The sequence below is a fragment of the Oratosquilla oratoria genome, chromosome 4 (genome assembly GCF_046742065.1).
Source record: "Oratosquilla oratoria isolate Oo_2021 chromosome 4, ASM4674206v1, whole genome shotgun sequence".
NCBI lineage: Eukaryota > Metazoa > Arthropoda > Malacostraca > Stomatopoda > Squillidae > Oratosquilla > Oratosquilla oratoria.
This window is the reverse complement of record NC_134780.1, coordinates 4,708,756-4,730,196: the sequence shown is the minus strand read 5'-3', so window position 1 is coordinate 4,730,196 and position 21,441 is coordinate 4,708,756. Positions and strand designations below refer to the sequence as shown.

Here is a 21,441-nt window from a genome sequence, read left to right as displayed (position 1 = left end):
TCCTGGCTGGTTGGGCTTTGCTGAATCTATCCCGCACTTGTCTGTTATGTCAAGAATGTATTTCGATGGGGAGGTGTAATTTATGTCAATGTCTACTCCCTGGACCTCTATCTCACACCTTATTTGCAATGGCATGAAACACATTGTGAACTCAAGGAAATTTGCTACATCTCCTTTGACAAGGTTTACTCCATTAATGTTTGTTGTAACCCATGGCGAGGGGCTGTTAAGAGATCTTATTATTTTAGGACTTCTGCTAGATGTGCCACAATGGAATGGAATGAGGGGGATTATGCATGAATTCTAGGAATTTGAATAGGAAATAGGAATTGTTTTGTCGCTGAATAATTTCCTAAGCTCTGAGCAATATTCTGTATGTGAGAGACTGGATTCCAATTTTGATTTGAAGAGGAGGGCTAGTTGACGATATTCGTCACGGGGATCGAAATGACTATTACGAACTGTGATTTTGTGCTTGTCTTGGATTTTGTTATTGTTATAAAAATGGACATCTAGGTTAGTAGTGGCTAGTATTTAATGGTTGTGAACTAGTGTGGGGGGTTCAGGAGTGGTGAGGTTGGTCTTGGAGAATGGGCGTTTGTTTGAGAAGTACTAGGCTGGCTAGTGGTTTGGGCTGTGATTGTGCTGGTTTGGGTTTGGTTTGCAGCCTGAGCAGTACTGACAGTGGGAGGGGTGTTGGGTGGGGGGGCTGTTTAGGTTATTGGCAGGGTTCCGAGTTCCTGTGACCTGTTGGTGTTCATAAATCTTTGGTTAATTTGTGAGACCAGTTTCCTAGCTGCAGTATGTGATCGAGTATTGAGTGACATGATGGTGGTAATTTGTTTTAATACATTGACAAATTATTTTAAGACTACTATACTATATACATATATATAGCTATACAAGGGTAATATATATCAATATTAAAATGAGAAAGGTGGTATCACTTGATACACATGCTGGTTGACGTATATCTCTTGCAAAAGATGAAATGAGTAGGTCATTATTGTTGATGGTAGCGGATTGTTCCTTAAATATTAATAAATAATATTTGAGGATTGTTTGTCAAGGTGTGACATGAATTTCTATAAATGTAAACAAGTGATTTATGATTATTTGATAATGTAGATAAAATAAATTTGTTGGGGGAGGAGAACCTGTGTGAGCAAAGATTCGTCCTGGTGTGTCACTTGGGGCGAGAAGAATGGTGGATGGACCATAGGACTTGTAGAACTGGTGGTGGGTGTTATGGAGAGTGAGGTGGGTGCCTAGGTCACTTCAGCTGAGGGCCTCAGGGTTTGTAGAAGTAGGGGCGTTGTGAAGAGCGGTGGGGCTACCTAGGCTTATAGCAAGAGTCGGTGGATGGTGCTTGGTGAACTTCCGACAGTGGACAGGTGGTCCTGGGCCAACTGAAATCCACTGGAATTCGAGTTTTGGTCATGGCTTTGACTCAACACAAGCCAGGAAAGGGTGGTGGTGGGTAGAGCAGTCTGGTGTTCCTTCCACTGTTAATGTTCTATGTGCATTTTACACTTTGAATATTTCTTCCATATGGGAAAGAGTATACATAGTCACTTATGGGCCAATCTCTGTACACACGATAAAGTAGCCAAAAAGAAAAAAGCAGAGAAACCACTCCCACCCATTCCATTTCCTATATATTCCACTCCCCTCCCTACCTCTTATCTTGGCACTTCCTGGATGACTGGTCATCCCTGCATCCTGTCCACTGCCCTGGGTCAGAAGCAGTGTTGCAAGACACAGCAAGGCAGCTTCATAAATTCGGCGACCCCCCTCTCCATCCCCTCATGCAGAAAAAGAGAAGACGGGGAGAAATCCCTTCAGGCTGCGTCAAATTTTTTCTCATACATACTTCATTCCCCACCCACTCCCCCTCATGCATCACAGCATCATCCATACAGAACCCTTCTCCATTCACCCCTATCTTCTGTCCTCTCCCATCCTTCCTCCACAGACATTTCTCTCTTTTGTAATGCCCCTTTCACCCCATCCATCCATCTCATTCTAGGACGTCCCCTTATATTCACTAACCTTTCTTCATTCTTTCCATGTGTCCAAACCATCCCAATACTCTTTCATCAACCCTATATCCCAGCACCCTTTCTCCTCATTTTTCACTCTAGCCTAGTAACCCCTATCATACTTCTCAGACATTTCATCTCAACAGATTCAAACTCCTTCTCTCTTATGTTCCATGTTTCTGCCCCGTACAGTGCTGTTGGCACAATCACTCCTTCATATAACCTCCTCTTGGTATCCATTCCCTGATGTCTATTTCTCATTACACTTTTTAATCCACCAAGGCATTTACTCGCTTCTCTCAATCTACATTCTACCTCCACCCCCACTCCTCCCTTTCCTGCCACATTCACACCCAAGTATCTAAAACTATCCACTTCCTCCAGTCTTTCACCCTTAATGCTCACTTCCAGCCTGCTGTCACTCTCTCCCCTTGTACATCTCATCACCTTACTTTTACCCACATTTATCTTCAGCTTCCTTCTTTCACACACCTTCTCAAACTCTGTCACTAACTTCCTCAATCCCTCCTCTGATCCTGCTACAAGTGCAGTGTCATCAGCAAACAACAACTGGCTCACCTCCCACTTTTCTCCATTTTCTTTAACCATCTCCAACCCGACCCAAAACCCTTGCATTCATCTCTCGCACCATACCATCCATGTAAATATTGAACAGCCAATCTTTACATAATACTTGAAAAGGGGAATTTATTTTAAATTGTCTTAAACACATTGCATGCGGAATGGTACCTTCGTGGCAACTTCTAAAGGGTATTGCGGAATATCCACAACACTCCTGGTGGCTCATGTGGCAAGCATGAACCAGTGGGAGTAAATTAAAGTTTACTCGTTCCTGCTCACTGTATATGACAACACCTTGTTTGAATTGTGCGAGGACGACACTGGAACGTCTGTGGACCCAGTGCAGTCCAAGAACTTTCCTAGTGGCCCCAAGTGCCTGTTTCAGGAGGATGCAGTCAGAGACTTGCTCAGGAAGGTAGAGCGAGTGCATTTGGTGATAACCCAAAAAGAATCACAAAGCAAACACGTCACTTGAGTTTTTTCCTCCCTCTTCTTCCTGTTCTCGTCCTCCTTCTTGTTTTCCTCCTCCTCTATCTTCCTTTTAATTTTCTCCTGTTCCTCTTTCTTCTTATTCCTCTTCCTCATCAAAATGGATGATAAATAGTTTGGCTATCGTGGGCTAAGCCCATGACCCACATTTATCTTTTCTTCCTCATCACATTTTACAGTGGCATCAGACACCAAGTGCTACCTAATATAACAATACTGACGCCATCCAACATTTGCTATACTCTTCACGGTAACTTGTTGGTTTACATGGTGGCTGTGTCCAGATTACTCTGTACTGACTGGAGGTTTCCAATAAGAGAAATCAGGGCAACAGACAGATCATAATTTCAGTATTAAATCTAACAGTTTATTCAGTACTTGAGTCTGTCAATAGTTCAAAGGCTTCTTCCCCTTTTAAGAGAAGTAGCCAAGTTAAAGGTGTCCCACCCACTCCCTTGTTTTCTTTTCATCTTGGGCTGCATTTACACCCAGCAAATCGAAGTGATTTAATTCATGAATCATGCTGATTTGCCATACTAGTTTCAATATCGACTCGATTTGCCTGGTGTAATAAACAATTACATTGAAACTAGTGTGGCAAATCAACATGATTAATGAATTGAATCAGTTCCATTTGGTTGGTGTAAACAACCTTAGCTCCTCCTGGATGGGTCATCCGTCTCCTTATACGGCACTCGAGTACAATAAATAATCATACATACACATACTTGTCAATCTACTGTGGCGTCTTGCTGTAAGATTTTGCAATTGACACCAAAGTTTGTGTATAAAACAGTAATTAAACCACATTCTTTTTTATCATTCAATATTTTGTTTTTCATGTGGTGCTCATACGATATATCTCTACCTCCAGCACTCCTCCCTTTCCCACTATATGTGACCCCAAGTTATCCATCTCCTCCAGCCTTTCCTTTAATATTTACTTCCAAATTACTGCCATCCTCTCCTTACTTTTCCCCACATATCCAATTCCCTTGCATTTACCTCCCACACCACCCCATCCATGTACATATTAAATAGCCATGGCGATTTGGCAAAGTCCTACCTTTACCTCAAACCACTCTCTCAATTTCTAATTCTTACACAATCTGCTACTCTTGAAAATACTCCTGACTGCCCTAACAGCTTTCCTCTGATCCCATATGTCTGCAAATCCTCCCTTTCTACCTTATATGCCTTTTCCAGATCCATAAAGGCCCAAAAAACATCCTTACCTTTTCCTTAAGCTTTCTCATACATCTGTCTTACCACAAAAATTTGATCCACATAAACCCTACCTTTCCTGAACCCACCCTAGTCCTCACCAAATACTCACTCTGTTCCTCTCCTAAATGACCATAGAAGGGTAAATAAAAGACAAGGGTCAAGTGGCATTTTATTGCCGACCAAATAAGCATATAATCACTTCGTGGTGCATTGAAAGCCTTTTCTGGATTTGTGGTCAGGATTAATATTATTATTAAAGCATAAAAGGTCAATCCAACTTAGTTTTCAATTGCTTATGAAAATAATAAAAAAAAATGGCTTTGTCTAGTTCCATGAATGCAAACGATGTTACTTTGGGGGGGAAATGACAGCATTTAAGGCAGCAGCTACTCTGCCATCTCGTCCGGCATCTGTGGTGCACCTCCCTCCTTGTTGTCTTTGCGCTTGGATCCAGACACGATATCATCTATTCTCAGCAACAGAACTGCAGTCTGTAATAATAACAATAATAACAATTAAAAAATTTCATCTATAACATGGGTATTCCTCCCTTACAAGGTTTTTTCCCCCTTTACAAGGGAGGTGGCTAAAGGCAGAAGGCATAATTCCACTCCCATTCACCACCTCTCCCTCCCTCTTTTCTTGGCTCCTTCTGGATGATGGGCTATCCTTGCATCTCGCCCACTGCCCTGGGTCAGAAGAAATGTAGCAAGACACCACACATCCACAGCAAAGCTGCTTCATTTAATTGGTGATCCCCCCCTCTCCATCCACTCATGTAGAAAAAAGGAAGATGCAGAGAAATCCCCTTGAGCTGCATCAAAACGTCTTTCACACTCCCCCACCCCTGCCATCCCTTGTCCATGTATCACAGCATCATCCATACACAACCATTCCCCACTCACCCCTATCTTTTGTCTTCTCCCTTCTGTCCTCAACAGACATTTTCCTCTTTCCCAATGCCCCTTTTACCCCATCCATCCATCTCATCCTTGGTCACTCCTTAATGTTCACTCCTACCTCAGCCTTCCACACACCTTTTACTAATCTTTCTTCACTCATTCCTTCCACGTATCCAAAACATCCCAATACTCATTAATCAACCCTATCTCCCAAATCCCTTTCCACACCCGTTCTCCTCACCTCAATTCTCACTAGCCTAGTAATCCCTATCATACTTCTCAGGCACCTCATCTCAAACACATTCAAACTCCTCTCTAATGTTACATGTTTCTGCCATACAGTGCTGTCAGCACAATCACTCCTTCATACAATCTCCTCTTAAGGGGGTTCCAGACGCAGCGACTTACTTGCGCGTTACGAGTTTGTGCAAACTATACTGAACATCCCTGCGTGTCCACACGTTACAAAAAAGTATGCACAATCGTCAGTCCATTTCTAGGTCTAGGTGGTGGTAGTCATGCCTGACGAAGAGCTTATTTAAGCGTTTTTATACTGTTTACTACATACCGTTTTCCTGTCCACACGCACGGGAATCCGTATACAAACCGGTTTGTGCAGGCAAGCCTACGGTAAAGCATGCACGTGTGGAACCCCCTTTATCATCCATTCCCAAATGTCTATTTCTCATTACACTTTTTAATCCCTAAAGGAATTTACTTTGTTCTCCCAATCTACATTCTACCTCCACCTCCACTTCTCCCTTTCCTACCACATTCACACCCAAGTATCTAAAGCCACTTCTTCCAGTATCTCTTCCTATTTGCCATCATATTCTCCCCTTGTACATCCAATAATTGTTTTTTATATCAATAATAAAAGAACAACGTGATAAAAGCCAACTCAAACTGACATGATTTTCCTTTAACAAATGCATGACACATTCAAATCTCCAACTGTGGCAAGTCATACATCCTCAACCCTAATGGAGTGACAATGGTAATATATCATCTAACAACAACTAGACTATTTTCTCAAAGAGGTGAGGCAGCAAGACAGACATTCCTCTCGCATTGTTCCTTCTTGTTACAAGTGACTGCTCCATAGAGTGCCATGGTCACATTCATTGTTTTTACCCCCAGGTACCTACTGTTTTAATATTTTACATCCCCAAATTTACTTATTTCTATTCTATAGGTCATCCACCCAAAACTCTAGAGATTTGAATTGCAAGGAGGTAAATTAGGAGTGGGCTATACTTCTAAATGTTATCTATCCATCCCCTTATATTGGAGGTGGACTCGAGGCATGCATTTGCCCTTCACCCATAATTTTCCCCTTAATCTTAAGTTATATCAAGAAAATACACCAGCAAGACTTAATAATTTAAAGTAACATCTCCCATTGGGAAAATTATCATGTAGTGCTAGAATTTTGAATGACAATAATAACTATTCCAATTAGTTTTGCTGGAAATTTGAAACATCAGAAAGAGAATGAATATATAGCAGGGAGGAGGGTTGAAAATAGTCTTCAGATAGTCAACCATGGAAAACTGACAACTTACCTCAACTGCAGTCTTATAAACCTGAAGTTTAACAGACAATGGTTCCCAGATCTTCATGGCTTTCATATCAGTCAACTCTCCTGTTTCACCATTGACACCATACATGTTCTCTCCATTAGCATGTTTGGCCCTCAAAGATGTCAAGAGACGGATAATGTTTGCACCACAGTTCTGTGCCAAGGTCCTCGGGATTACCTACAAATAAAAAAAAGTCATTATTAAACAATGAACTTAAGGAAACTGCAGTGCACTATACCACAAAATACAAACTACAATACATGCATATACCAAAGGCATAAAACCTACTCCCACCCATTCCATCCCAACATACTTCACTTCCATTCACCACCCTCCCTCTCTCTTTTCTTGGCTTCTGGATGATGGGTCATCCCTGCATCTCATCTAATGCTCTGGGTCAGAAGCAGTGTCGCACGCCACAGCACATCCACATTAAAGCTGCTTCATTAAACTGGCAACCCCCCTCTCTGTCCCCTCATGCATAAAAAGAGGAGACTGGGAGAAATCCCTTTGGGGAGCGTCAAATTATTTTTCCACGCATACTCCCTCACCCCCCACCCCTTTCATGCATCACAGCATCATCCATACACAACCATTCTCCATTTACCCCTATCTTTTCCTTTCCTTCTTCAACAGACATTCCCCTCTTTCCCAATGCCCCTTTTACTCCATCTATCCATCTCACCCTTGGTCACCCCACTCATGTTCACTCCTTCCACATCTTTTACTTTCTTCACTCATTCTTTCCATGTGTCCAAAACATCCCAATATTCTTTCCTAGTGTCAGCATCATCTCATTGAGCAGCTTTTAACCCCACAATAACCCCAGATGGTGTATAAACAAAAATAAAGCAAAATTATCAGCTACACTTAATGATATTACGGTATCATTTCATAAAATATTCTCTTTCAAACTACCACACCTTCATTCAATGTCACACACTAACTCAATATATACCAAGAAGCTTACTCCGTCAAGGAGGTAACATTGCTCTTGACCCAGGGCATGACCCATCATCCACAAAGAGCCAAGATAAGAGGGAGGAAAGGGCAGTAGATGGAGGTGGGTACATGCATTCTGACTTGGCTACCCCCCTTGTAAGGAAAAAATAAAAAGCCCATAGTATATAGATACATGGAACACTAACATACACACAATACAGAGTATAACCTCATTGCTCAGTGAAGTAATTTCACAGAATTTTTTTTTTTACCTCAAGGGCTTGTGCTAAGGCAGAATATGGCATTTGCTTAACCCCAGACACACTCTTTGCTTTTTCCTGTAGCTTTTGTGCGACTGCCATCTCCACTGCTCCACCTCCAATCACCAGACGAGGTTCTAGAACCAAGTTTCGAGCAACACCTAAAGCATCCTGTAGATTCCTTTCCACTTCATTCAAAATATCCTTGCTTGGTCCACGGAGAAGGAGAGTGCATGCCTTGGGATTCACACACTCCGTGATGAATGTGAAATACTCATCACCAATCTGTTCACGGCAAGAGGAATGGGAAAAATAAACTAAAAATACAAATAATTACATATGTATATATCATATACAAGTATTGACAAATACAACCTTCAAAGGTTGGAATTTCTGTGGCTTGAATAAATGAGGAGGAAAGGTAAAATTATTCAATATAAAGAGTAGAGCATCTTTACATTCCACCTCTTCAACGGTCTATGACAATTTTAAAGGAAGATGTCAAATACTGACACTTCTGCAGGACCATCACATGCAGTAAACAATGAACCCTTTGATAAACAAATTTTATACAAAAAGGGAACTTTAAACATGGACAGAATATAGATGAAGCTAGTGTCTGTCTTGAGAGAACCTTATAAAGGAGTCTATACACAAGACAGTAAAGTGGGTGGTTTTAAACCCCATTTTGCTTTTAGGCAAGTACCTCCAGACATGGTGCTTATCATGCTTTTTTCACATTAGCTTACTTAAGAATTCAGTAATGTTCCTGAACTTTCAACTTAATCCAAGGGAACTTCCAACCTACCTTTTTAATTTCAAAAAGCTTGGCTCCGACTCCAACATCAGCATCCTTCAGTTCTTCTGTTCTGTTGGCAATTGTGGCCCCACAAGCACGAGCAAGGCGGTTGTTATCAGACTTCCTCACTCGTCTGATACAGGTAATTCCTGCTTTGACCAGGTAGTGCTGGGCAAGGTCAGCAACACCCTTTTCCGTGATGATCACATCTGGGCGAAGGGCAATAAGGTCTTCGCACTGGCTCTTGATGTGCTCTTCTTCCAATTCAAGCATCTAGAACAAGCGACATTTCAACAAATCAATCCACTGGTCTTGATTTCTCCCTGGTGACATTTTATTTGTGATGGGATGATGAAGTGAAGTGAGCATTCATGAACTGGTTGCAAAGCAGGATGAGAGAAATGGAAGGTGAAGAAGAAAAAGAAGAGTATGACAAAAATATTAAAAGTAACAAAAATATTTTGGAAGGAAATTAAGATAGGAAGAGGAGACAAATCAAGTAGAGAAGAAAAGGTAAAAGGTGCAGATGGAGAGATAATAATGGAGGAGGAAGTGGTGAGGGGAAGATGGGTGGAGTATTTTAGAGAGCTGCTAAATGTGGCCAGGATATAGGGATAACCCGTCATCCAGGAGGTGCCAATATAAGAGGGAGGGAGGAGGGTGGAGGGGAGTGGAATATATAGGAAATGGAATGGGTGGGAGTGGTTTCTATGCCTTTTTCTTTTTGGCTATCCCCCGTGTAGGAGGAAAAAGCCTTTGGTATATGTATGTATGTATGCATGCTAAATGTGGAGAGGTATAGGGAGTGGGGGTAGCAGTGGGAGGTGCTAAGAAAATTACAATAACGAGTGAGGAAAATGAAGGAGAAACAAGAAAAGATGAGGTGCAAGTAGTTATAAATTATGACAGCAGGTAAGGCACATGGATTAGATGGGTGTCATGTGGAGTCTTAAGACAGGAGGTACAGTAATAGCAGCCTGGGTAGCAAGGTCATTTATTGTGTCCAAGGGAGGGAAGAATGCTGGAGGAATACCTGTATAGTTCCACTTTCCAAGGGAAAAAAAAGAGGCCAAATGTGAGTGTAGTAGTTTCAGAGGGATCAGTTTGTTGAGTAGTTGGGAAGGCACATGGAAGGGTTTTAATTAAGAGGGTTATGAGAGGAAAAGTGTGGATTAAAGACAGGTAGGGGTTGCATAGATCTGATTTTCGTGGTACGAAATATGTGAGACAGGTTTAGCAAAAGGTAAGGCTGTTTTCTGGGTCTTTGTGGATTTGTGATGTGGATGTGCTGTGTCTTGTGACACTGCTTCTGACCCAGGGCAGTGTACATGATGCAGGGATGACCCGGCATCCAGGAGGTGCCTAGATAAGAGGGAGGGAAGAGGGTGGAGTGTGAACATAAGAATAAAGGAGACTGCAAGAGACCATAAGGCCTACACTAGGCAGCTCCGTATCCATCACCACCTGTCATCCCCATCCATACAGTTTGTCTAATCATTTGTTAAAATAACTGATAGTTTCAGCGCTTACTACATGGTTACTAAGTTTATTCCATTCATCGACCACCCTATTAGTAAACCAATTCTTGCCTATTTCCTTCTTAAGTCTAGATTTGTCCAGTTTATACCCATTACTGCGTGTCCTGCCCTGTTGTTTTATTATGATGACCTTGTTTGCTTCACCCTTGTTATAGCCTTTGATCCACTTGAACACTTCTATTAGATCACCCCGCACTCTATGTCTTTCCAGAGTGTGTAAGTTTAGGTGCCTAAGCCTCTCTTCGTAAGGCAAATTTCCGAGTCCATGTATCATTTTGGTCATTCTTCTCTGTACTGATTCTAGTGAATTGATGTCCATTTTGTAGGACGAAGACCAAAACTGTACCACATAGTAAAGGATGGGTCTAACTATCACTAGATAGAGTTTAATTACCTCTGCACTTCTATTCGTTACCGTCCTAGCAATGAAGCCTAATGCTCTGTTAATTTTATTTCTGGCACTAATGCACTGGTTCCTGGTTTTGAGGTCCGGACTCACCAGAACACCCAAGTCCCTCTCACACTCAGATTTTTCTAAAAACGTGTTATCTAAATTGTATCTATTTTCGGGGTTGTGTAGCCCTACATTTAATACGCTACACTTACAGATATTGAAGTTCATTTGCCATTTCACCGACCATGTTAACAATTTATTAAGATCATCATGCAGAATCTCTGCGTCATCTCCTGACCTAATTAGGTGTCCTATTTTAGTGTCGTCCGTACTAACATCACTATTTATCCCATCATCGAAGTCGTTTATGTACATAATGAACAATAAGGGACCCAAAACCGAGGGACCCCGCTAGTAACATTGCCCCACCTAGATTTTGTTCCATTTATGGTGACCCGCTGTTTTCTGTTACCAATCCATTCTAACACTTTTCCTCCTATGCCATGGGCTTTGATTTTATTTAGTAGTCTCCGGTGTGGTACCTTGTCGAACGCTTTGCTAAAGTCAAGGTAAATAACATCGTAATTTTCATTGTTATCTGACGCCTTATATACTTTAGTGTAAAAGGATAGAAGATTAGTCACACATGACTTACCCTTGGAGAAACCATGCTGTGAATCACGAATCAAAGTATGCCCTTTGATGTGTTCTCCGAGTCTATTTACTATTATTGATAGTGTGATAGGGATGGAATGGGTGGGAGTGGTTTTTATGCCGTTTTTTTTGGGTACCTCCCTTGTAAGAAAAAAAAAAAAAGCCTTTGGTATATGTATGTGGATTTGGAAAAATATTATGATAGGGTAGACAGGAAGGCACTGTGGGTGGTTTTGCAGAGTTGTGGGATTGGGGGAAAGCTGTTAAGGGCAAGCAAGAGTTTTCACAAGAGTAGTAGAGCCTGTGTTAGAATTAGAAATGGAGAGAGCAAGTGTTTTGAGGTAAAGGTGGGATTGCATCAGGAAGGTGTGTGGTGCAGGAGGTAGATGCAATGGTGATGGGCAGGGGATTGGAGATGGTTAAAGAAATGGAACAAAGTGGGAGATAAGCCAGCTGTTGTTTGCAGACAACACTGCACTTGTGGCAGGGTCAGAGGAGGGATTAAGGGAGCTAGTGACTGAGTTTGGGAAGGTATGTGATAGGAGAAAGTTGAAGGTAAATGTGGGTAAAAGTAAAGTGATTAGATGTGCAAGGGGAGAGGATGGCAGCAATCTGGAAGAAAGTCTTTAAGGAAAGAGGTCGTAGGAAGTGGATAGGATTTGATACTTGGGGTCGCATGTGGCAAATAAGGGAGTGGAGATAAATTGTAGATTGAGAAAAGAAAGCAAACATCTTGGGGGATTAAAAAATGTATTGAGAAATAGGCATCTGGGAATGGATGTAAAAAGATTATCTGAAGGGGTGACTGCTGTGATGCTTGAAGGGGAGTGGGTGGGGGGATAGTGTTTGAGGAAGTGTGTGTGAAAAAATTTGATGCAGCCTAAAGGGATATCTCCCTGTTCTCTCTTTTTCTGCACGAGGGGACAGAGGGGGTTTTGCCGATTTAATGAAGTGGCCTTGTTGTGGATGTGCTGTATCTTTTGACACTGCTTCTGACCCAGGGCAGTGGGTGAGATGCAGGGATGACCCATTGTCCAGGACGAACCAAGAGGGAGGGTGGTGAATGGGAGTGGAGTATGTGGGGATGGAATTGGTGGGATTGGATTTTATGCTTTTGCATTTTGGGTACCTCCTTTGTAAGGGGGGAAAAAGCCTTTGGTATATTTATATGACTGTGCTAACAGTACTGTATGGGACAGACATATAGAATTTAAGAGTCAGAGCGGAAAAACTCATATTTGAAATTAAATGTCTGAGAAGTATGGTAGGGGTTACAAGGTTGGATAGAGTGAGAAATGAGGAGGTGATGAGGAGGGGAAAAGAAGATGGCAGATAGGTTGATGAAAGAGTATTGGGATTGTTTGGACAGATGGAAAGAATGAGTGAAGAGTAAAAGAGGTGTGAAAGGCAGAGGTGGATGGAGTGAACATGAGGGGATGTCTGAGGATGAGATGAATGGAGGGGGTGAAAGGGTGAGTGGTGAATGGCTGTGTACAGATGACACTGTGATGTAAGGAAGGGAGAGGATGGGGGATTAGGGGTGGTTTAGGGAACGGTTATATGTGAATGATATTTTGACAGTCCAAAGGCATTTCTCCCCATCTCTTTTTCTGCATGAGGGGACAGAGAAGAGGGGTTGCCAATGAAGTGAAGCGGCCTTGCTGTGGGTGTGCTGTGTCTTGGTGCATTGCTTCTGACCCAGGGCAGTGGATGGGATACAGGGATGACCTGTCATCCAGGAGGAACTAAGATGAGACGGAGGAAAGTGTGGTGGATCAGTGGGAATGAAATGGGTGGGTGTGGGTATATGCCTCTTGACTTTCTTTGCCAAATCTTTAATAATCCAAGATCACAACAGCAACAAACACTTACTCTCGTAAAATCGTTTTCTGAAGAAAGCTCAACATTTGTCTGTGACTCTCCCTTCTTGTACTCTAAGGGGCAATCCAACAGAATTATTCGTGGGTTTTCAATTCGCCTTTTCATCTTTGGATGCGTGACATCTTTGTTGATCATGACACCGTTCAAGACTGCACAGTCATCAACAGTACCACCTGGAACCTATAAAGACAAGAAAAACATGTATCAATGGAACCAGGAACAACGAAAAGTGAGAGAGAGAATCTATTTGTGTCAAGATTTTTAACACTAGGATTTAATCTCTATCACCAACATTGAGTGCAAAACCCAAACTATCTTACCTTCTCAATCCTGGCCCATTTCTTGATATCGACCTCCTTGTAACCTTCATTTTCTAATTGAATTGTTCTGACAGCCTTCAGAGCGATGTTGCATGCCAAGTCTCCCCACTGTCCCAAAAACTTTGTTCCAATGCAAGATTTTATGACGTCTATCATTTGTTCGTCATCGTTCACATCAACTGGTACGCTGTAAGATGAATAAAGCACCATTGAGAAAGGTGTACTTTCAATCCTAGATAATTTCACTGTATATCCCTCAGTCCCTATTGTATAGATGGCAAAGTTGAAATAGTTTTCCTATATTGAGGAAAAATATAAACAGCAGCCCATAGTTCAATATACCACCCCACTTTTTTTTTATGGAAAACGGCAATCAAGAAAGTGCAGAGACAACACATACGTGTAGTTGCATGCTGTACATGTATGATCAAAATAACAAACCAATCTAACAAAACTAGCACAAAAAATTTATGATTTATGTTTGAAGATCACAAGAAGGGAACCAAGAACAGATACTTGCAAGTGACAATTTTACATGATCCTCCGAGTCTCCACTTTCGCTTATCTTCATTCTTTGCTTTCCTCTCAAATGCTTCCATCTGCTTTTATTTTCCACTAGTTCTTTCTGTATGCCCAAACCACCTTGGTAATCTCTTATTTATCTTGACAGCTCTCTCCACCTGTTCTTTGCCTCATCTCTAGATTTTTCACCATATCGGGTAACTACAATATTTCTCAATCTCAAGCACATCTAACCCTTTATTTAGACAGTGAAATTGGGTGGGGGGATGGGGGTGAGGTAGTATGCGTGAGAAAAATTTGATGCAGCCTGTAGGGATTTCTCCGTCTTCTTTTCTGCATGAGGGGATGGAGAGGGGGGGGGGGTCGCCAATTTAATGGAAGTGCTGTATCTTGTGACACTGCTTCTGACCCAGGGCAGTGGACAAGATGCAAGGATGACTGGTCATCCAGGAGGTGCCAAGATATGAGGGAGGGCAGAGAGTGGAGGGAAGTGGAGTGTATTAGGGATGGAATGGGTGGGAGTGGTTTTTATGCCTTTGTTTTTTGGCTACCTCCCTTGTAAGGGGGATAAATCCTTTGGTATATGTATGTATGAAACTGGCTCCAGTCCAGACAGTGTCGGCCCCACTCCCAGATAATGATCATGGTGTTCATAGATTATGAGGATGGGTTGCTGGCAAACAATACTGTCCACCTTGCAGATACCTGTCAACGATTCCTGGGAACAATGACAAACAGAGACCTCAAGGGGGATAACTCAAATACAGACTTACCTTTCTTCATCCCTGAGAATATTAATTGCATCTTCAAGTGCCTGTCGGTAAGCCTGAATGATGACGATCGGGTGCATGTTCTGATCAAGGAACTGTTCTGCTACGGACAACATTTCCCCCGACAAAATGACTACGCTTGTGGTGCCATCGCCGACCTGTATGAGACATTAAATCAAGCAATCGATCAGTTACTTTGTTCTTTCTTGCAAGAGACCTCCAGCCCCAGGGAAACCAACCACACCCACCAGTCTGATTTGTTAACTCAAACTTAACCTTTCAATAACACGCCAACCACTAAATTTACTGCCTTAACCCAATTATCTCAATCTTGACATATTAGTTATCATATCTTCTATACACATCTGATACATCAAACTACTTGGCTGTGCCTTTTCCAATCCTCACCTTCAAAATGTACAATTTTGGACAAAATATCCTAAAAAGAGGCCATTATAATAAACCTAAAAAGAAGACAGTATCACAAACCTCTTCATCTTGTGTCCTTGCAATCTCTATCATGTGTTTTGCAGCTGGATGCTGTACCGTAATTTCTCTGAGAATGGCATTACCATCATTGGTCATAACAATGCCGCCCATGGGATCCATAAGCATCTTCAACATGGCACGTGGGCCAAGACACGTGCGAATGACGTCGGCAATCATCTACAAGACAAACGTGTACATACATAAATTTCACTCATATACAAATGCTGCCTGAACTTCAACTTGTTTAATTTAGGATCACCCACAAGATCTTCTGGTAAATCAGCTGCAGAAGTGTGCACGTCTGCAGACTTGTGGACAGAGGCTTGTCCATAGATATGATGATGAAATGGTTTAATGTCAAACAGTCCCTCCTATCAGAAGGCTAGGACAGTGCACCTTACCGAGAACCTTGTAGCTTGAAATTGAATGAACCATGCCCTTGCTTCAACTTTGCTAATGGTAGGGTTCGAACTACCATCCCCTTGACCTTTGCCTCAAGTAACGCCACCTTAACCACACCACTTAACGAGCTCCCTTAAATGATACAATATATCTACAGACTTTGTGTCTGAGCAGCAGTTGCTTGTGGTGTGAAATGGGGCAACTGGAAGCATACATGAACGTGTCAGCACACTGCATTCCCTATGCTGTGTTCCCTACAGCCGGAACAGCTGTAGCTCCTTGGAATGTTGTGCATGTTAACATTATCCATATACAGTCCCTCACCCCACCCATACAATTTTAAGGGATTACAAAGGAAGAGCATGCTGACAGGTGACTTTTAGGTCCATAACTAAGTTGGAGGGAAGAGGGTGGAGGGGAGTGTATTAGGGATGAAATGGGGGAGTGGTTTCATGCCTTTGTTTTTTTTGTCTACCTCCCTTATAAGGGAGAAAAAAGCCTTTGGTATATGTATGTATATATTCTAACCTAACCTGCATTTAGTAATGCAGTATCTGTAATTGCAGGGGTCAGGGTCGTCACTGTCTTTGACCTTTGCAATTATCAAAACAAAGATGGGCATCTGAAGCAGTGGCCACAGCTCTGTTCATAGTGTATCACATTTAGCAGCTTGTTATCAATTCCTGCTAAGAAATATGTATATTACACTGATGTATTATACATACATACACCAAGGGTTTTTCCCCCTTACAAGGGAGGTAGCCAAAAAGAAAAAGGCATAAAATCATTCCCACCTGATGATGTATTATAATTTAGAAATTTAATATTTCTCTATTGCATTGGTGTGCACTTTTCAAAAAAAAAAAAAAAAAAAAAAAAAAAAAAAAAAAATATATATATATATATATATATATATGATGAAGGTGGAAAAAGAAGTCACGGGTCTAGTTCCGAGTTACTGAGTTTATTCCTGACCGGTTTCGCTCTATGCTTCTTCAGAGCATAGAGCGAAACCGGTCAGGAATAAACTCAGTAACTCGGAACTAGACCCGTGACTTCTTTTTCCACCTTCATCAACTTGTCACAATGTACCAACATATATATATATATATATTGTCTTAATTTATAGCATATTCACTCAGGTTAAATTAGAAGTTATTAGATATGTAATCTATCATAGCAAATCTAGAAAATTCATTTTGTTAATCATAATACATCAACATATGTTTTTCTTGGAGAAAATCAATAACAAAAAACCTAGCTAAAAGCAAATATACAACTGAACGAAGCTGTGAATATAGCATTAAGACGCCATGTCGTCATGTGTCCAGTCCAGTCAATGTCAGTTTGATGATGGCTTTCACATTGTCCAGTGGGTGTTCTCGAACTCCAGGTGACATTAATAAGCACTGTCACAAAGATATCTAGCCTTCCTTCAAGCTATACATTAACTCTATTCCCTGCAGTCTCTGATTGAGTACTTAATCAGACTGTCAGCATCCATGACGATGACGATGACCTGGATGATCTTTGGAATTATAGCTTAGGTTAGGATAGATTTATCATCCTTTAACTACTTCAACATTAGCATCTATCAAAACAAACATGGCGTATCATTCACTTGTCGTGACTTCCTTCCTTAGTAAATCCATTTCAACAACTATTTTGTTATTAATTTCTGCCAAGGAAAAATGCATATTATATTGATGTATTATAATTGATAAAATTAGTTATTATCTTCTATTGCTATATTGTGTAAGTGTGTATTTCTAAAAATTTACCCAATAAAATTCTACTATACAAATAAGCAAGCCCTTGGTAGAACAAAAAAAGGAAATCGTATCTCTCACCAGTAAAATACAACTTTAAAAAATGTAGAATAACATTATACATAAATTACTACCAAACCTTTTCAATATGTCACAGTACCCATGGTAAAATTGCATTACTTCTATTTATTATAGACCAAATTAATATTATCAAGTGTCTTGGAACTAAATTCCAAAATGTTATGGTTATGTAACCCTTCATTGAATCTACCACTTTCCATAATCCAGCCAAAACACTATATTCTCAGGTAATCTTAGAACAAAAAGTTATTTTGGTTTATTGAGAATATAATGATTGATGAGTCATCACTTTGGGTAGCCTTATATGTCATATATGATATGAGAATGCAGAGATCTCAAATTTGAGAATCAATTTTATGCTTGCTTGCGTATAAATATCACTTGATATATTGGTCCTTCATAGCTCAAACTCCAGATCTATTACTCAAATTTAATTAAGTTCGGCTTCAATACGACTGGGGCTAGTTCTACATTATTGAATAGCAACTACTCCACCCAAAATAACAAAGAAACTCGAGTGCCCTTTTGCTGTATAAAAAGACAACATACATGCTTATAAGACAATCTTTCTACTATTCATCCATATCTTTGACCATTAAAGTGCAAAGACTGCATATTAGACCCACACAATCATAGTTATACATCACAAATAACACAGCAGTCATACCTTCCCGGCATTGATGTTTTGAAGCTGGACTTTGCGCCCACATTCCCTCTTTGTATTCTGATCTGAAATACAAGTTTACGATTTAACAATCATGATTTCACGAGTACTTAAGGTATATTCAAATTAAATGAACATAAATTGACCATACTCACTGAGAACAATAATCGGTTGACCTCCTGGCATCATCATTTTGCACGAATTTTGTGATACCCTCCCACAGGCGACAGTCTACTGACACAGAATGTGCACGAGGATCCAATATTGTAGATTGAATATTCGCAATTTGCTTTAGAAAACTGTAATTTTTATGTATTTTAAGTGATTAAAAATTATATTGATATGAATAAATACAGTATTAATGAAACACTTTCATTAATAACTGAATAATTGTCAAAAACTATAATTTTTTGCTTCATTCAGCTCGTAGGAAATGCATGCCTCACCTGGCAATCTTCTTTCAGATAGCATATTATTCCGTCAAAGTTTATTTTTACTATTATTTTATTTTATTTAACTAGTTTCAGCTTTTCAATGTCATTTACAAAAATTAGTTCCCAGTCACCATGGTGTCAGACGGCATTAACTTGCATTTATTGGTATCTGTGATTCTTGTTGGGACTTTCTTTTCTTTTCACGATATTATATATGCAAATTAAAAAAAAACATGATTTATGAATATTATACATTCTGTCATACATTACTTTTCCTGACTCGTAGTTCTCGCTCTTATATTCCATGTGGGACTCTAGCATCAAGGGGGCCAGTTGCGGCGAAAGGTTTCGCCACAAACAAGATTCTTCGAGAATACGCTAGAACGAGTGGTGTGTCATCAAGTCACCCTGTGCAATAAATGAACATAATATCCAATAAGAATGATTCCCAACATTGTTTTGGACATATTATGGAAACATACAGACAAATTTGGTATTCCATAGGCCAAATGTAATTTTCAATGGCTCATCAAATTGCTTCTGTAACAAAGCGAGGTGTGGCTTTATTCTAATATTAACAATTTTATATTTATTAACCTTGTTCCCCAGTTTCTCAGGATTGTATTTGTATATCTTTGTCTTTTGCACAGTTTAATCCCAGAATCGTTATCTAAAATATGGGACATTAACAACAGCGAAAAAATACGATTACATCCTTGTCTACGACAAAAATCTGCGTATCTAAAACTGTCGCTTGGCGATTTTATTCAGGAGTTGTATAAGACTAATGACGGGTACCTGCAAATGGTAGTGTTACGAGAGGGGCGTCAGAGAGAATCACCTCCCTATCGAGCATTTTCAAAACCCTTCATCGTCACCTTCAATAGCAGACGCTGTCTCGAGGGGCTAGATTGATCTCGAACCATTTCAGAAATATCTTCCGTGAGCACATTGGGGCTGCGGGTTTCCGGTCAGTGACTCTCGAGGTTACATTAATGATAATCATAATAAGACTTAGACCCTGTTCACACTAGCGGTTTGAACCGCGCGGAAACCGCGGCGGTTCCGCATAGTCAAGGAAAAACTACGCGGTTGTGAGCCTCTATTGGCTTATATTGTAAGTGAATTGTGGCGGTTGAAACGGCTAGTGCCATAGATTTAGAAACAACTTGACGTCAACCAGTATACTGTACAACTAAATACACACATACACACACACATACATGCATACATACATACATACATACATACATACATACATACATACATACATACATACATACATACATACATAAACACATACATACATACATACACACATACATACATACATACATACATACATACATACATACATACATACATACATACATACATACATACATACATAAACACATACATACATACATACACACATACATACATACATACATACATACATACATACATACATACATACATACATACATACATACATACATATACCAAAGGCTTTTCCCCCTTACAAGGGAGGTAGCCAAAGTCAAAAGGATTCCACTCCCACCCATTCCATCCCTATCACACTCCACTCCCCTCTACCCTCTTATCTTGGCACCTCCTGGATGACGGGTCATCCCTGCATCTCGCCCATTGCCCTAGCACAGAAGGAATGCAGCTAGACACAGCACACCCACAACAAGGCCGCTTCATTTAATCGGCCCTTTCCGTTCCCTCTATGCAGAAAAAGAGAAGACGTGGAGAAATCCCTTCGGGCTGCGTCAAAATATCATTCACACATAACCACTCCATACCCTCACCCACTCCCTTCCATGCATCACAGTATCACCCATACACACCCATTCTCCACTCACCCCTGTCTTCTGCCCTCTCCCTTTCTTGCTCAACAGGCATCCCCCTCCCATCTCATCCACGGTCGACCCCTCATGTTCACTTCTTTCACTTCTGCCTTCCACTGTTCTTTTACTGATCTTTCTTCTCCCATTCTTTCCATGTGTCCAAGCCAACCCAATACTCTTTCATCAACCCTATCTCTAAACTCCTTTTCCACCCCCGTTCTCCTCCTTACTTCCTCGTTTCTCACACTCTTGTAACCCCTACCATACTTCTCAGACATTTCATCTCTTACTTATCTATGTATTATTTACTTATCTATTTATTCATTCATTGATTTATTTACTTACTTATTACTTATCTAGTTATTTATAAAATTCATTTATATATTTTCATGTATAATAAGGGATCCAATATTCTGTACACACTGAACTAGATGCTAACATATTTATTTTTTTCATATTATATTTCACTTTTTCTCCCGTGAATAGTTTTTGACTGCCTAAATTGGGTGCAGTTAATATCTAATGGGACTTTAGACATCCTTTTGGATCAGAGTCACGCATCCTTCTTTAAAGATCGAATATAAACTTCGGCGCTGTTCTCTTTGAGGATAGAAACGCTGGTTGTCGTCGGCGAAATACTTGTAGCTGGGAGAATTTGTATTTTAATTTTCCTCCTCCCCCTTCCCAGCGTTCGGGCAGGCTGAGGGCTAAGCTAGGGGCTAAGAGGATATTTACACGGACTAACGGTTCGTCGAACGCGGTTCGACAGACACGTGTTTAAAGTGATGTGTGAACGTGTGAACGGGGTATTTGGTTGTCGAACACGTTGGTTAAACCCCAAATACCCCATTTACACGTTCAC

At 40.7% G+C, this 21,441-nt stretch overlaps 1 protein-coding gene across 1 annotated transcript; it reads right to left on the bottom strand.

The window, feature by feature from the left end:
• Positions 1 to 4,497: 4,497 nt before the first annotated feature.
• CCT3 (chaperonin containing TCP1 subunit 3) lies at positions 4,498 to 18,619 on the bottom strand. The gene is made up of 10 exons (XM_076183449.1): positions 18,466 to 18,619; positions 18,314 to 18,375; positions 15,395 to 15,571; positions 14,909 to 15,063; positions 13,614 to 13,800; positions 13,285 to 13,473; positions 8,836 to 9,099; positions 8,040 to 8,312; positions 6,808 to 7,002; positions 4,498 to 4,831 (listed from the first exon to the last, which is right to left on the bottom strand). Exons 1-10 carry the CDS (start codon positions 18,500 to 18,502, stop codon positions 4,727 to 4,729), a joined length of 1,644 nt encoding a protein of 547 aa, XP_076039564.1. The 5' UTR covers positions 18,503 to 18,619; the 3' UTR covers positions 4,498 to 4,726.
• Between the last annotated feature and the right edge of the window lie 2,822 nt (positions 18,620 to 21,441).

Excerpts from the sequence above, each read along its gene's own strand:
- CCT3 (XM_076183449.1), bottom strand. The coding sequence starts at position 18,502 with ATGATGATGCCAGGAGGTCAACCGATTATTGTTCTCA. Across the intron at positions 18,376-18,465 it reads TCAACCGATTATTGTTCTCA|ATCAGAATACAAAGAGGGAA; the intron begins GTGAGTATGGTC and ends CTTGTATTTCAG. Across the intron at positions 4,832-6,807 it reads TTTATAAGACTGCAGTTGAG|ACTGCAGTTCTGTTGCTGAG; the intron begins GTAAGTTGTCAG and ends TTATTATTACAG.